The sequence below is a fragment of the Stegostoma tigrinum genome, chromosome 7 (assembly GCF_030684315.1).
Source record: "Stegostoma tigrinum isolate sSteTig4 chromosome 7, sSteTig4.hap1, whole genome shotgun sequence".
NCBI classification, from domain to species: domain Eukaryota; kingdom Metazoa; phylum Chordata; class Chondrichthyes; order Orectolobiformes; family Stegostomatidae; genus Stegostoma; species Stegostoma tigrinum.
This window is the reverse complement of record NC_081360.1, coordinates 93471707-93489959: the sequence shown is the minus strand read 5'-3', so window position 1 is coordinate 93489959 and position 18253 is coordinate 93471707. Positions and strand designations below refer to the sequence as shown.

At 41.2% G+C, this 18253-nt stretch overlaps 1 protein-coding gene across 3 annotated transcripts in view; it reads right to left on the bottom strand.

Annotated features, from left to right (window-relative positions):
* Positions 1-18253, bottom strand: part of LOC125453929 (contactin-associated protein-like 5) — a 1220935-nt gene that overhangs the window by 571846 nt on the left and 630836 nt on the right. For all 3 annotated transcript variants that reach the window (XM_048534087.2, XM_048534089.2, XM_048534090.2), the window contains one exon: positions 16522-16693. In XM_048534087.2, coding sequence (XP_048390044.1) covers positions 16522-16693 — 172 coding nt within the window. The remainder of the gene's footprint in view (positions 1-16521; positions 16694-18253) is intronic.

The window sequence follows — 18253 nt, the reverse complement described above, 5'->3', positions numbered from 1 at the left end:
TGATGTCAGAAGAGAGATGGGTGGGTTTAGAAATACAATTCTGGGCTTAGGCAAGAAAGCTGATATTGGTAAAGTGCTCTCTGAATATTTACTCAGATTAAATAAGAGTATCTACAGACTAAGTGCTATGAATACTACTTGTCCGAAGTAATCAGTCAAGACATTATTTGTTTCCTTTTACAATCAACCTTCATGTAATTTTCATTTAAAGCCTTTGTAATGGAATCCTGTTGAGTCGCTATCTGTTGATTGTATCAACAAGACAGATTCTCTTAAGCACACCCAATTACTGCAGTTTATCTATTCAATAAAGGCTTGTCTTTTTATGTTGCATCAGTCTCCGCTGAGACCCTGCTGAGTTTAATCGAAACACAGACACAAGAATGACTTGAATTGGGTTTGCTTAGCTGGTGATAAGTAAGGACATCATGCTAGAGTATGTACAGGTCACTGTTTAAAACATATATGTTTTCAAACTAGGTATTCTGTGGGGACCAAAGTTGTCTTTCAATTTATGGCTACTTGCAGATTTTTGCACGATGAATTTTCATGTTAAACAAATTAACATGGTTTAGAAAGGACAGTTCCTTCAATAAGGACAGAGTGGATAGAAAGCAGCTCTTCCCCTTAGTTAAAAGGTCAGAAAGAAGGGGGAATAGTTTTAAGGTGAAAGGCAGGAAGTGTTGAGGGGACTTGAGAACAGAAGAACAGGGAGGAGGAGTGGAGTTCAGCCCCTTGTGCTTGCTCCAACATCTAATACAATTACAGCTGATCTCATCTCAGTATCAACTCCCTTTCCTAGCCGCTCTCCATAGCCCTTCAACCCACTTCCTATTAAAAATCTTTCTTTTGCCTCGTAATGTTTACTCAATATTCCGGCATCCACCATACTCTGGAGAAGTGAATTCCACAAATTCACCACCTTTTGAGAGAAGTAATTTCTCCTCATCTCTGTTTTGAATCTGCCATCCCTTATTCCTATGCTTTATCCTTCACCCGGAGACTGGTGGGAATCTCAAATGAACTATTGGGAAGGATCAAAAGAACTGCAGATGCTGGAAATCAGAAACAAAAATAGAGATTGCTGGGAAAGTTCAGCAGGTCTGGCAGTATCAGTGGAGAGAAATCAGAGTTAATGTTTCAGGTGGAGTGACACTTCCTCTGAGGAAATGTTATTGGGCCCAAACCATTAACACTGGTTTGTCTCCACAGATGCTGCCAGATCTGCTGAGCTTTTCTGGTAATTTCTTATTTTGCACCTGGAAGGATAGTTCAGGCAAGAAACATCACAACATTTAAAATGTGCTTGGATGAGCATTTGAAATGTCACAACATTCAAGGTTGTGGGCCAAGTTCTGTAAAATATGACGAGTGTGGATTTGGTGTACTTAAGACAGTGCTGCTTTGAAGGGCCGAAGAGCCTGTTCTGCACTACATGGTTCTATGATTCTAAAATATCCAATGCTTTCTTTTGGGTAGCAGAAATAAGTAGAAAGATCCACAGAAGTGTATCAAAACACACAAAGATGTGTATGAATCTCAATATTTTATTTCATTACTTCTATTTCTTGTGTAAATGGAATCAATTTAAATTATGTTCTTTTAAAACAAAAACTATTCTTTTACCTACGAAGGAAGTAGAATGAGTGAAAGAGACTTCTGTAAAATGAATGACAATAGCTTGCTGTCAAGAATGTGGTGAAAGTCCTTTATAATAAAGCTTTGGCTTGGGGAAACACATTGATAGGAAGTACAGATATAACTTGAAAGGTAGAAGCAACTCAACACCATGTGGCAGTCAGTTTGAACAACAGGGTAATCATAAAAATAAGAAAACACTGCAGGAAGATGACCACAAGGGAAATGTCTTTTTTTCCTACTTAATTAGTGAGAATGAAACCTCTCGCTACCTTTGAGACCAGGTTAATAGGCTTGGTGCAGCTACCTTCAAGGGTCTTTATTAAAATCCACATGTATAAGCATTAAACACGAGGTTAATGTGCACTACCTTGAATGAATGTTCAAGGTTAATATCTTGCCAATAGTCAGTAAAATGACTTTGTGAACATATTGTGTTCTTTTTACCTTTATGAGTTTGCTTTAAAAAGGCTGATCTAGCAAACTGCTTTACACTAAACAGGCCAAAACCCATTCAATTAAATATCTAGCGGCATAGTAGAGCTTAATACGTTCGATTCACATTGGGAAGATGCTGATGTACTGGGAACATCTTCTGAACTACAAACCTTGAAGTTAAAACTCTGGAGACAGGTTTGAATCCAACCATGATGGCAAAACAGATATTTCCATTCAAATTTTACAAAATTAAATCGCGTCTCAGTTATGGTAGCTCTGAAGCCATCATTGATTATCATCAGAATCCACCTGCTTCAATAACATTCTTTCAGAAAAAAAATCTTAACTGTGCAGTTGACTCTTAGCTGTCCTCTGAAATGGCTCAGGAAACCATTCAGTTACATGGAAACATACAAAATAGGAGCAGGAGTATTCTCTGTCATTCAATATAATCACAGCTAAGCATCCAACTCAGTACCCAGTTCCCACTTTTTCTCCACGCCCTTTTGCCTTTTAAATCATATCCTTCCTGAAAACACTCAATGTTCTGGCCTCCACCACCTTCTGTGACAGAATGTTGCACAGGCTCACCACTCTCTTGTTGAAATAGGAACAAATTAACTCTGATGCATGGGTGGAACTCGCGCAAATGGTGTCACATGCTGTCACCTCACTCAACAAATCACAACACTGTGTATATATTACTAAAGTGAAAAGACAGAAGTGGAAGGAAAGAGGGCAGAAATCTTCCTCAAGGAATAAACTCCTTCCTGAGGACAGGTCTTGAGCTCTGCCCACCTCTAAGATTGACCACCTGTGCCGCCTGAGGATGCACAAATCACGATGTCAGGTAAGATACCACTCTCATTTTCATGAACTGACAATGATGGTGACTTTCAAAGGATCATACAGTACAGAAAAGGCCCTTCAGTCCATCAAGTGTGTACCACAAAAAAACACTACCTACACTAGTCCCACAGCCTTGAATACAATGACAACTTTGCCCATATTTCCCCCGTAACCACTTCCCCTTCCGAATTTTTTCTCTCTGATGAAGGATATTATTTAGGTTTGTCTGCACCACTCTCTTAAGCAGTTGGTTCATCTCAGATCCTAACAACTTCATAACACCCCTACGGTGGTGTGGAAACAGGCCATTTGGCCTATTGAGACTACACCGACCCTCTGAAGAGCATCATACATGGCCCCGTCCCCTTTCCTTTTCTCTATAACCCTGCATTTCCTTTGGCTATTCCACCTAACCTGCATGTGTTTGGACTGTGGAATGAAACCGGAGTACACAGAGGAAACCCGCACAGACAAACGGAGAACATGCAAATCCCATACAGACAGTTGCCTGAGTTTGAAATCAAACCCAGGTTGCTGGCACTCTGAGATAGCAGTGCTAACCGCTGAGCTACTGCACCATAGTGCGTACACTCTTATTTCTCCAATCTTCTATCCTCATTAAATCTGTGTCCTGTCATTACTAATCGTTCTGTTATTAGAGATAATTTCTCCTAAGCACAACTCTGTCAAATATTTTTTGTGATTGTGGACACATCTTCTAAATTCCTCCTGGAAGGACTTCTGCACTAAGGAACTTCTCCATTGCATTCACAATCTCCAAAATCCCATTTTTCTGGTACCTTTCCAGGAAATCTCATCTGTATTCTCTCTAAAGGCCTCAACATCCTTCATAAAACATGCCTCTTTGCCCAATGACATATTTTGGTCATCTCCCGTAGTATTTCGATAAGCAGCAGATGATTAAAATAATTGATCATTAGTCAGTGGTTTCCAAAAATGTGCCTCTGTTGTTTTACATCAATGTGTGAAAGCTTAGTTTTAAGTGGTAACTCAATACCAATTAAGATAACAGACAAATAAATCTCGTGCATTTTGGAAGTGATTCTAAAACAATGGGGATTAATAGTATTAACAGTACGGGATTAATCGAAAAACTTAGCCAATGTTCTGGGGACCTGAGTTTGAATCTTACCATGGCAGATGGTGGAATTTGGATTCAATAATAATCAGGAATTATGAATCTATTGATGACTGTGAAACAATTGTCAGACAAAGGAAAGCAAACCTGCCATTTTCACCTGATCTCACTGACATGTGACTCCAGTCCCACAGTAATGTGGCTGACTCTCGAGAGCCCTCTGAAAAGGCCTAGTAAACCATTCAGTACAAAGGCACCTAGCGATGGGCAAGAAATTGCTGGCCAGTGAAATCTATCCCTCACGAGCGAAAAAAAAAACAGATCTCAGTGCAGAAGTTCTAAGAAGAGCAGGGGAATAATTCCTGATGCCTGAGGCACTATTTTCCCTCAAATAAACATTACAAATGTTGGATTGCCTGGTCATCACTATGTTGCAGTTTGCAGGAACATGCCATGTCCAGTTGGTCATTGCATTTCCCACCATGCAACACTGACTATGCTTTAAATATACATCGTCATCTATCAAATGCTTTGGGGTGTCTAAGGGTTGTTTAAAAGTGTAACATAAATGCAAGTTTTCTTTCCTGTTCTTTCCTATTGTTAGTTGGAGATGGGTGGTAAAGTATATGCAGTGCCATTGATTAAGGATGGACAGAGCCAAGTTCTGGGTCTTTAGCAAAAAAAACCCTCTTCTTATGAAGATAACAAAGTGTGAAGCTGGATGAACACAGCAGGCCAAGCAGCATCTCAGGAGCACAAAAGCTGACGTTTCGGGCCTAGACCCTTCTTATGAAGCAATGTAATCCGAACAGCATTTTTTACAGAGATTCTGTGAACCCACATAATACATTTTGAACTTTTAAACAATGGGACACTTTGTGAAGGGAAAAAAGTATTCGGGTTTGGTGTCTGGAGATTTACTAAATGTGACAGGCCCTGGGTCGATTTCAACAACAGTAAGGTGACAGCTGAAAGGAGCAGGGAAATCAAATGGAGTCATACAAGCTGGCGGACTTTCAGAGGGAGGTCACATGGCCTGACTTTTCGCAAAATGTTCGAACTGAATCAGAGATAATTTAAGACTTTCTTGAGAAGCAGTTGCTTCCTCTCTCTTTAGTTGCTACTCCTATCAGTGATGTTTGTGATCAAGTCATCTTTACCACTCATGCAGAAATCCTGGAGAGGATTTGTTAGAATTTACCCCACGTTCCACAACAGGGGCAATTCAGCCAGCTACAAATGTTTCAGGAAGACACCCCAGTGCTAGGAGCTTGTGTATGCAGAGCAGCAGGACACTGTTCGGGATAAAACATGACTTAGACTTTCTTCATTATACTTGGCCAAAATACTTTAGAGATAATGCTCTGCAGGGTTTACAATTGGTTTGATGCTTCCTGGACTCAAGTCAGAAAGGAAATGGGCTGCATTAAGTAGAAAAAAGAACTGGCAGTTGGGATACAATGTGGAAAAATATTATTAATGCATTTTGGCATGAGGAAGAGAGGAGCTGAATATTATTTAAAGAACTAAGAACAATACAGGACAGGAACATGCTTTTTGGCCTACCAAGCCTGCAATGATTCCTAATACCTATAATATCCCACTACTTATTGTCCATATGTGGTTTCTATCCCTATGTCTGCCTCCAGTTCATGTGCCTTTCAAGATATGCCTTAAATGTTGCGAATGTGCCTGCTTTCACCACCTCCACTGGCAGTGCGTTCCAGGCACCCACCACCCTCTGCGTAAAATATTTTCCCCAGTTTTCTCCCCTAGGCTATCCCCCGCTCATCTTGAGCCTGTGCTCTCTTGTAATTTACCTTGCCACCCCGGGAAAAAGTCTCTGATTATCCACCCTATCTATGGCTCTTTTAATTTTGTAAGCCTCTATCAGGTCGCCCCTCAGCCTTCATTTTTCCATTGAAAACAATCTGAGGTATCCAAGCTCTCCTTGTAACTAAAACCCTGCAGACCAGGCAACATTCCAGCAAACCTTCTCTGCACCTTCTCTAAAGCATCCACGTTCTCTGGCAGTGTGGGGGCCAGAACTGCATGTAATATTCCAAATGTGGCCGAACTAAAGTTTTATGCAGCTACAACACAACTTGCCAACTTTCACATTCGATGCCTTGGGTGACGAAGGTGAGTGTGTTGAATGCATTCTTGACCATCTTATTAACCTGTGTTGCCACTTTCAGGGATCTGTTGACCTGTATCTGACCCAGATCCCTCTGTACGTCGATATTCCGACGGGTTCTGACATTTCTTGTATAATTCACACCTGACTTTGATCTTCCAAAACCACCCTGCATTCAGCCGGATGGGAAGAATTGCAGAAAGCCGTACCACAGAGGAATTCGGGATCCTCAACATGAGTCAAAATGAGTCAGATCCAAATTCAGGAGGTATAAGGGAAAGCAAATTTATTATTGGCCACTATTTAAGTAGAAAAATAGAAAAGTCTTCTGAAAACTATACAAGCACTAATCAGGCCACAGCTTTAGTCCCATTGTCTAAGGAAAGATCCACTGTCATTGGGGGCAGTCAAAAGATGTTTCATTGGCTTGATCCGAGGTATGGGCAGGTTGCCTTATAAGGAGAAGTTGAGTAGGTCAGACTTATAGTCCAACTCGAGTTTATAAGAATTAAAAGAGTCCTTATTGAAACACACATAGAATAGATGTAGAGAGGTTATTTCCTTTGTGGGAACAGACTGCACCATCTCATAGTAAGGTGTCACCCATTTAAAACAGAGATGAGGTGGATATTTTTCTTCTAGAAGGTAATCAATGTAGAGAACTTCTTTTTCCTGCTAAAGCTGCTGAGGCTGAGTCATTAACTGATTTTAATCAGTAAGGAAGTCATAGTTTATGGGGACAAGGCAGGAAGGTAGAGTTGATGATGATCAAACCAGCCCTAATCTCAATGAACGGCAGAATAGACTTTTTGGGCTGAATGGTCTATTTTAGTTCCAATCTCTAACATTTCCAAATGATTGACTGATATGCGTTACAATTGGTCTAAGAAAACCAATGATACAGTTGGAAATTAACCAAAAGGTACCAGTGATACAGACTGAAATTAAATAACTTTATGCATGCAACTTGTGGCTAGGTCCATGCTCACAACTGACCGATAACATATGGTCACAACCTTATCCTCCCCTTTTGGGCAAGTGAAGTGAAAATTGGTCGAAATGGGAGGAAATTTGAGTTTACTCAATCCAGTCAAAGGCTGCCCGATTTCAGTTTGCTTCAGCTCATCCTGCACGAAGGTCCTGGCTTCCGAAGACTTGAATACATTATTACAGGGTGAATTACAACAGCCAATCAACTGATAATGAATATGTCAGCCGACCTATTCTAACATTCCAGATTTCATTCTTGCAAGATAATGATGCAATTCATTACAAAACATCATATAATGATCTGCTCAATGGCTTTGTAATAAAGGACTACAGTACATTCATCAAGAGATATTTCAAAACTATCAGTACCAGCCATATTTATTTAAAGCATCAAAATATTTTAATACCAGCTGTCTACTTCCACAACCAGATTTGAAAACTGATTTATTCTGCACATGCTGTTATAGTTCTCTCCTAAGAATTGTGAATACATCAAGGGAATGAATCCAATAAAGAACAATTGAGAAAAGAAATGCAAATGTTTTCAATTACCCTGCACCTTGTAAGATATTTAAATATCTTGAAGTATTAGGCACATGAATTGTTTTCAAAGTCAAACGACTGATTCACACCAGTAGAACAGTCATTCTGTGGTATCAAAATCAATCGTCTTTTATAAGTTTCATTTGACGGAATATTTGACAAGGCTATTTGCACAGCTCTTTTAGGTAGTCCTAACTCAACAAGTAGAGGCAAAAATACGAAAATGCTGGGAAAGCTCAGCATCTGTGGAGAAAAAGCAGAGTTAATGTTTTGGGTTGTGAGACCTTTCTTCAGAACTGAACTGTTAGAAGGCAATAAACATCCCAGCTCAAAGTGCCAATGAAAGCAGTGTTGACATTTGACAGAATTGCACGATCATCTCACTACTACCTATTTATTTAGTAAATGCAAATATGGTCTCTTCATTTCTTGAGTTTAAGTAATGCTTGCATCCTTCTACAAGTTTTACTGATGCTCAGTGGTGAATGTTAGGGGCCCTGCATTGTCCTGAACCTGTTTTTGGAGGAATACGCTCACTATGGTAGTTCATAGCTTGCCATTCAATATAAGATGTTTACTATATAAAAAACTGATAGTGGTTTGCTGGGCATGTTTCCAATTCCTTGATCCAAAGAATGACCACTGGTAGCTCTTGTTCAGGGAGGATGCTAAATTTTGGGAGATAGAATGGGAGATTATCATGGAATAGTTAAGTGAAGTATAGCATGAGTGGTTCAACCAGGTGGTGGACTTCTGCCATTTGGCAGCTGAGTGGGCTTTAATGTTGGCGATGTCAGAAAGCCAGGGAAGGGCTATTGAACTGAGCATTCCCAGTTATGATAAAGATTGATGCATTCCACTGTGTGTCAACAAGAAATGTTTACAATGACTGTTACTGGATGAGTGCATAGGGCTCTGCCACAGAATATGACAGTGTTGAGTGTTCTGGTGCTGAATGGTGCATGAGGTTCAATGAGATGAAGCTCATTCTCCAACTTTTATTTCTTAATTTTCATCAAAACACCTTGTATTTTTCAAGGATAACAAGTTTGAAACTAGAGAAACACAATGAACCAGGCAGCATCAGAGGAACAAGAAAGCTGACGTTTCGGGTCAGGGCCTTTCTACAGAAATGGGGGCCTGGATAATGTGCTGAATCTTTGGAATAGAACATCGAATTAATGGTTTGCTATGTTGAGGCAACATCAAAATGAACCAACCACCATCAACACAGATTGGCGTGTTTTCTTGTAATTTTGTCTTCATTAGATGCCATTTATTGTCCATTCCTAAGAGTCAACCATATTGTGGATCTGGAGTCACATACAGGCTAGTCCAGGTAAAGATGATAGATTTCCTACCTTAAAGAACATTAGTGAGCCAGAGGGGTTTAATAGCAAGTGACAGGGGTTATATAGTTACCATTAGACCAGCTTTCTCATTGAATTAAACTTCACCGTCTACCATGGGGTGACTCAGAACCTTGTTTCTGGAATATTAGCTTGGGGCTCTGGATCACTAGTCCAGTGACATTGCCACTCCATCATCACTTCAATAATTGTCCAGTACGGACAAAAATGTTACTATTTTACTTTAATTACTCCTTTGAAGCTGACAGCAACTTCTGGACTCCATAAATGTGCAGTCAAACACAGAATTCCAAGAGCTGCTCACAGTGATTTTGTGGTGATTTACATGCGATTCCAGACCCACATCAATGTGGTTGCCTTTTAATGGTCCTCTGGCAATTGGAGATGGACAGTAAATGTTGCTCTAGCCAGCAATGCCCACACACCATGAACAAATTAAAATGTTGCAAGACCCACTGAGTTTCTCCAGTACTTTGATATTTTTTAACTCTCTAGCATTCACAGTACTTTGCTTTTCCTGGTATTTCAAAGCCCTGCTTCTAACAGATAAGGAGAATAGATTCATGACTGAAGAACTGGAGACAGCTCTCCCTCACAGGAAGGGCAAAGAACTTAATAACAACACAAATTGCAGAGACATCAAAATGCTGATAACTTAAAAAAGATCTCTGTAACATTTATGACTGCTATTGAGCCAGAACGTCGTTAACCATGGTCTCATATTAATATTTTACACCTCCAGGGCACCCAATTTGATTCTGGTAAATTACATTTTAATTAGAGAGAGATATAGGCCTGTGCTAGCAAAGAACATAAACATTTCAAATGGTCTGATTCATTCACCTTTAGCAATAGAACATAAGACACTTTGGGATATTTTTAGGCAATGAAAGAGTAAGATATTTAATGTTCTTTCTTCACGCTATATGCGATATATGGAGGCAAAATAGCATGGGCTTATTTTCAGTAATTTATACAATGTTTTGATGCAGTGAAATATGACAATGCCAGGAAAATCTTAGTAAAAGTGCAGCAGCGCAGTAAATCATACCACCCACTGTGCCAGCACAGATACCTTCATAGGTTACGCTCCTGCTTCACTGACAGCTGGTGGGGTAGAGTTTCCCAACAAAACTTAAGTTTATAATGTGGGCTGATATTCCAGTCACCATGGACGGCATGATGTATCAGAGGGATTAACCTTTAGGCTAGGCCTCAAACCAAGATTTAAAGAACTCATGGCACTTGTTTAAAAAGTAGAAGGTGCCCAAGGATCAATATTTGCCCAAGCAGATTCACTGCTTCTTCCTTTTCTGTTAACAAGCATCTTAAGGTATATTCTTCAAAGCTGATAGAAGATTGCACCGTGATATTATATCCCTTGCTTGTTGGCAGTAATTCATACAGTTTAAGTCACTGCAAAGTTTGAAGGATGTGATTACACTTGAGAGATGACAGAGGAAATTTATAAGCATGTTGCCTGAACTGGAGAACTTTAATCATGAGGAAAGATAACAAAGTTTTGTTTTTGTTCTTAAACAAAGTAAGCTAACAGGAGAACAATTTGCAGTGTAAAAAATGATGAGAGGGTCGAGAATGAGCGAATAGGAATGCCTTGATCCTCCTTGTTTGAGGCCTCATGAAGCAGGAGGAACAGATTTAGAGTAAAAGGTAGGAGGTTTAGAGAATAATTAGTTTCACCCAAAGGTGGGGATCTGCAACTCACTGCCTGAAATGATGATACATCCTGAAATTCTTGCTCCATTTCATATTTTTTGACATGTCTTTGAAGTAATGTTATCTAGAAGAGTATGAATCAAGATCTGGAAACTAGTGGTCAGCTGGATAGCTATTTGTCTGCTGGAATGGCTTCAATGGGCGAAATGATCTTCGTCCTGCTGTAAATTTTATGACTGTAGTAACAAAACTGCTAATAACTGAACTTCGATGAATTTATTCTCGAATCCATGTCCTGTTTTCCTATACTACTTGCTCCATGGCTTAATTCCACTTCAACATTAGCACACACTCCAGTGCTAACTCACATCTTGTTTCTTTTTTCCCTTCCTTGCTTTTCTTTCATTTGCTTCATTACTGGTTACAGAGTTCTCAGCCCAAAGATTGTTTTCCCGAAAATTCCCTACTGTTCTGTGGAGTTCAGAAGTCTATTCAGAGCCTGAGTTACGTTCAGTAAACCTCCAAGTCATCAAACCCAAGTCCTTGCTGTTGACTAAAACCCACCATCCCGAGAGGTCATGAAATACAGTTGTTTTAACTATGCAAAACACAAGTAGATTGCTTTGCGTTGTTACTTGTTGAAAGGTGTTGAATCTTACCAATGCAAATCAGATTCAATGTTTCACCACATAACTGTAGTCAGTGTGCACCAAAAATGCTTGAAGAACAACAGTAATTAGTAAAAGAGATAGCAGGGACTGCAGTTGCTGGTAAGTCTGAGATAACAGGGTGTAGAGCTGGATGAACACAGCAGACCAAGCAGCATCAGAGGAGCAGGAAGGCTGATGGCTCGGGCCTAGACCCTTCTTCAGAAATGTCCTCCTGCTCCTCTGATGCTGCTTGGCCTGCTGTGTTCATCCAGTTTCACACCTTGTTATCTCAGATATTAGTTTAAGACGGATTCATGCATCATGCTGCAATTTAAGGGTCAATCCTGTTTACATTTTAATGTAGTCAAGGAGTCATATATCATGGAAAGAGACCTTTTGGTCCAACTAGTCCATGCTGAACATAATCCCAAACTGATTCACCACCAGCATCCATCTAAAATCCATTTACTCCCACAACTATCTTGACTACACCTCTTCTCACCCACCCTCCTGCAAAAATGCTATCCCATACTCCCAATTCTTCATCAGCCACATCTGCTCCCAGTTAAGGCATTCTACTCCAGGTCATCCCAGATATCCCCCTACTTTAGGGACCATAATTTCCCCTCCTCTGTAATTAAGGATGCCAGTAACCACACCTCCTCCATTTCTCACACTTCTTCCCTCAAACTCTCTGCCTCCAACAACAATAAGGATAGACTCCCTTTGGTCCTCATGTACCACCCCACCAACCTCCAAATACAATGCATCATCCTCCAACATTTCTATGACCTGCAATCAGACCCTGCCACCAAAAAGATGCTTCCCTCCCCTGTCCGCTTTCTGCAGGGGCCACTCATTCTGCAACTCCCTCGTCAGCTCTATATTCCCCACCAATTTCTTCACCACACTCGGCATTTTTCCCTGCAACCACAAAAGGTACAACACCTGTCCCTACACCTCCCCTCTCACCTCCATCCAAGGCCCCAAACCATCCTTCCAGATCCGGCAGAGACTCAACTGTACTTCATCCAACTTGAACTATTATCGCTCCAGATGTGGTCTCCTCTATCATCAGGGAGAACAAATGCAGACTCAGGGTCTGATTCGCAGACCATCTGCAGTCTGCATGTATCAACCAACCCGGCCTTCCAGATGCCATCTATTTTAATTCTCCCTCCCACTCCCTTGGTGACATGTCCATCCTTGGCCTCCTCTTCTGTCAGAGTGAGGCCAAATGTAAACTGGAAGAACAACACCTAATCTTTTGCCTAAGGACCGTACAGCCCAATTGCCTCAACATTGACCTCATCAGCTTCAAACTCCCTCCACTCCCAGCACTATCCCATGTCCAGCCCTCCCCCTCCTCGTCACCTTCCTGACCTGACCTAACCTATCCATCTTCCTACTCACCTGTCCGCAATACTCTTCCCAAGGACCGTTCACAGTACCCGCTAATTGCATCCACCTATCACCATCTCTCTTACACTTCTCCCAGCCCCAATCCTTCCTTCTAGTTATTTCTAGGCTCTACTCTTCCTTCCCATTCCTGACAAAGGGTTTTGGACCAAAACATCGACTTTCCTGCTCCTTGGATGCTGTCTGACCTGCTGTGCTTTTCCAGCCCCACACCTATAGATTTATAATCCCAAACTGATCAAGTCCCATCTGCCTGCTCCTGCTCCATATCCCTCCAAATCTTTCTGATTTGTGTCCTTACCTAAATGTCCTTTAAACATAACTGTGCTTGCATCCACCACCTCCTCATCAAGTTCATTCCACATGTGTGCCACCCTCTGTGTAATAATATTGCCCCTCATGTATTGTTTAATTCTCTGTCCCTGCACCTTAAAAATATGACCCTTGTCTTGAAATCCCTCATCCTAGGGAACCTACCATTAATTCCATTTACACCCCTCATTATTTTATAAACCCCTGCAATGTCACCTCTCAACCTCCTATGCTCCAGTGAAAAGAAGTCTCAGCCTATCTGGTCTTTTTTCATAACTCATACCTTACATACCTGGCAACATCCTAGTAAATCTCTTCTGAACCCTCTCCAGTTTAATGATATCCTTCCTAAAACAGGGCGCCCAGAACTGGATACAGTACTCCAGAAGAGGCCTCACCAGTGTCCTGTACAATCTCAACATGCCTGTCCAATTCTTGTACTTAAAGGACTGAGCAATGAAAACAAGCGTGCTGAATGCCTTTTTAAACACCCTTTTTAATTGCAGCCATAATCGCTGTATAAAGCACTTGAATGTAAATTATTTTGCAAATACACTCTGAAATGTTTATTTTCGTTATCATTGATGTTACTCCACATGTAATGGTTGCTTTCTGGGTGTTGTGTATGTAATAAAAATTCTTGAATACATTGTCAATGCCAACTGCTCTGGAGCCTGATAATTAGACAGTCTCCAATTTAATGCACAATAAAATTTCACCTTTAAGAAAGGCAAAGAAATGGTACGGCATGAGTCAAAGCTCATATGGAGACATATAAGGTCACTCAATGTCTCACACTCTCACACACCCAACTTGAATCTTGTAGCTACGTGTAACATGCATACAACTCAGAGGATTATTACGTAGGGTTTTACATACACAAGCCCATGTTTTCACTGAAGTTAGAGGTATGGAGTATTGGAATAATTCATTTCAAAAGAGAATGGAGCAACCAAAAACTATTAAGCACATCTTCTGGTAATCATTCAGTGCACCTTGCAAACCTTAGCAATGACAGAATCAGAATCTGTCATGACCTCCCTGACAGTCTGAGCAACGAGCGACACAGCAGGGTGATAAAACATGGCAAACTGTGGAACTACAACTCAACAGAAATTTGTGCCAGGGCCTTCAAGCTGTGTCCTGAAAGACTTAAAGATCAGCAGTCAATATGGTATTGTGATATCAAAAGAGCTGCTTTGCCAGTTGCTATACTGTTCATAAATCCTGGTTGCTGATGTGGTTGCACAGTCTTTTTGTTTTGCTATTTATTCTAATGGGATGTAGGCACCATTGCCAGGACCAGCGTTTACTGTCTGTTCCTAGTTGCCCTTGAGAAGATGTTAGAAAGCTACCTTTTTGAACTGAGATGTAGAGGTGCTGGTGTTGGACTTGGGTACATAAAGTCAGAAGTCACACAACACCAGTTACAGTCCAACAGATTTATTTATTTATTACAAGCTTTCACAGTGCTGCTCCTTCATCAGGTGAAGCGAAAAAGGAGTGGCGTTCTGAAAGCTTGTGATTTCAAACAAATCTGATGGACTATAACCTGGAATCATGTGACTTCTGATTTTTTTTCTGTGTGAACGACTAAAGTCCATGTGCCATAGGGACACCCACAATCCTGTCATGGAGAAAATTCTAGGATTTTGACTCATTATCATCGAAGGAATGGCGGTATATTTCCAAGTTAGGATGGCAAGTGGCTTGAAGAGGAATTTGCAGGAGATGGTATTCCTATGTTCCTGCTGCACCCGTCCTCCCAGGTGGAAGTGGCCATGGGTTTGGAATATGTTATCAAAAGAGCTTTGGTGAATTATGTGTAAAATGTTTGTCAGTCAATTAAATGGGTCGTAGCGCAACATTCGAATCCCATGTAACAATGTTCCCATCTCAATGTTCTTACAATTAACAAGGGAAAATAAAATATAGGTCAGGATCTTCCCATTGTTCGAACTAGGTTTGAAAGTGGGAGAGTTTGTAGGAGGGGAACCCACAGCAGTACAGATGAGAAACCTCATTGGATCTTCTGGCAATCAAGGAGTGGATTAGTTGTTGGTGGCCTTCCTGTTGGAATTAGAGATCTGGGCAACAAAATTCTGATGAACAACAAGCTGGAAGATCCCAATCTCCGTGGTGCCGCAGCAATATTGTGGCTGCTGCCTGTACTACTCTTTCTCAGACATGCAGGATGGAGTGAAAACATCAAATGCAACAGTTCCCATTGGTCAGGCAGTGTCTAAGGAGAAAGAGCAAGCTGACGTTTTGAGCCTAGATGGATTGGGGAGAGGACAGTCAATGTAACTTGACAGGGTGGGGGTGATATCTTGTGTGGTGGGCTGCATTGGGGTCAGAAGTAAGGGCAGACAGATGGCCTTGAGTGGCCAAACTCCTGTCCCAGGTTCACTCTTATTGTGCATTGATGAGAGCAGACTGAGAGACTTCACAAGCTGACAGCCTGACAACACTGGTAACCAGTTGAGTAGGCCAATTATTTTAAGTCCTGCCTGCAGTTGAAATAGTTGTAGCTTAGCGGGGTCTGAGGTTCTTTTGTAATCGTTAATTGATAGCTTAAAGACGTCAACTTGCAATAGGGCAAGAACTTCATTGGTGCAAAGACTGGAAGATAGTAGAGTTCAGGCTTCCCATCATAAGACCAAAAGACATAGGAGCAGAAGGAGGCTATTCAGCCCATCTAGTCTGCTCCACCATTCGGTGAGAACATGGCTGATACAATAATCCTCACGTGACTTTCCTGCTTTCACCGATAATCCTTGATTCCCTTACTGATTAAAATTCTCTCACAACCTTGAATACACTGAATGACCCAGCCCTAACAGACCTCTGTGGAAAGAATTCGACATATTTATTCCCCTCACAGAGAAGAAAATCCTCTTCATCTATATCTTAAATGTGTGACCCTCTATTCTGAGGTTATGTCCTCTCGCCCTAGACTGTCCCATAAGTGAAACAATCTTTCTGCATTTACCCTGTTAAGTTCTTTAAGTTTCAATGAGGTCACCTCTCACTCTTCTAAATTCCAGTGACCGCAGGCTCACCTATTCATTCTCTCCTCACAAAATAGTCCCTCCATACCTAGTATGAGCCTAGTGAACCTTCTCTGGACTGCCTCTAATGCTAATATATCATTCTTTAGACAGATGGCCCAAAACTATTCACAATATTCCAGCTGTGGTCTGACTTGTACCTTAAGTGTAATTTTAGTACAAGTTCTCTCCTTTCATACTTCATTCCCTTTACAGTAAAGAGCAATAATCCATCTTGCCACCAAGCACACTGCCTCAGGGTCCAGAAGATTCCAAAAAAAGAACTTGCACAAAAGAAGAAATTGCATTCAATTTAGCTCTTTGTTGCTGTAGAAAAGAATGCAGTTACCTGTCCTGAATATCGCATATGTCTATGTGGAGATCAGAGAAGTTTCCCTGTAAGCCTTGTTGCACCAGAATGAGATCCACTGCCTGGTTGTCGATCAATATAAGCCGCATGCAGCCTTCAAATGTACCAAATGGATTTGAACAATCCACAACAGTTGCATTTTCAGGACAACCTTTGAAGGAAACAAATATATGTTAAACAGAATGATGACAAGGGATATTTGTAAACAACCAAAAAAATAGCTCCAGGCCTAACATGCTTGTCTGTTTTTAATTCCCAGAGAAGGCAGAACAATACCATGGCTATGAAGATGCTTATAATAATTCATTTGGTAGGACTTGAAGGATAATTATGTATGTGTAATGGCTTCATAGATAATGCAGCAATTTAAGGGTAAATCATATGGACACTGTTGGAGACCATGGGTATGGAGGGTGCTGGCAAAGAAGCCTTGATGAGTTTCTTAAGTACTTCTTGTAGATTGTACACACTACTGCCACTGTGTGATGATGGTGGAGGGAGTGAATGTTGAAGGCAATGGATTTGAGCCATTTATGATTTGTCCCAGAGAGTGTTGAATTTATTGAATGTTGTTGGCACTGCACCCATTTAGGCAATCGGGCAATATTCCATCACACTCTTCTCTTGAATTTTGTATTTAATGGACAGGTACTGTGGAGAAAGGAGGTGAGTTACTAGCTGCAGAAAGCGTGCCTCAATGACTACTGACCACCTCCATAATTATGAAGTGCTTCAAGAAGTTAGTCATGGCTCACATCACCTCGAGTCTACCAATGTTCTAGGTCCATGCAATCCACCTACTGGCACAATAGATCCACAGGAGATGCCACTGCTCTCCACTCATCCCTGGAATATCTGGATAACAAGCATTCCTCTGCCAGGCTCCTACTTAATGACTACAGAACTGCCTTCATAGCCATAATTCCAAATAAACTCATCTATAAACTCTGAGATCTAGATAGCGACTAACCCCCTCTACAACTGGATCCTTGACTTCCAATTACATAGACTGCAATCAGTGCGTGTATGCAAGGCACCTCCTCCACCATAATGCTCAAAACCAGTGATCCGCAACTCAGCATACTTAGCCCCCTACAATACTCCTTACACACTCACCACGGTGTGACCAAATTCTGCCCCAACTCTATTTACACGTTTGCTGACAACACCACCATTGCAGAATCTCAGACAATGAGACCGAATATAGGAAGCAGATTGAGTGTTCAGCTATATGGTGTAAAGACAACAATATCTGCTTCAATGTCAGCAAAATGAAGGAGCTGCTCATCGAATTCAGGAAGTGGGGTGGAGGGCATGCCCTGTCTGAATCACTGGTGCTGAGGTGGAGATGGTCAACAGCATCAAATTCCTGGGAATGATGATCACCAACAATCACTCCAAGACCACCCACGTGGACCCAACAGTCAAGAAAGTACAACAATATCTCAATTTCCGCAGGAGACTAAGGAAGTGCAGCATGTCCCCCAAGTATGCTTACCAATGTTCACAGATACATCATAGAAAGCATCCTATCTGCTCTTCCCACGACCATACGAAAGTACAGAGAATCATGAACACAGCCCAGTCCATCATGCAAAACAGCCTTTTATCCAATGACTCTGTCTATTTTTCCTTCTGCATCAGGAAATCAACTAACATAATCAAAGACCTTCCCCACACCGGTTATACTCTCCTCCAAGCTCTTCCATTG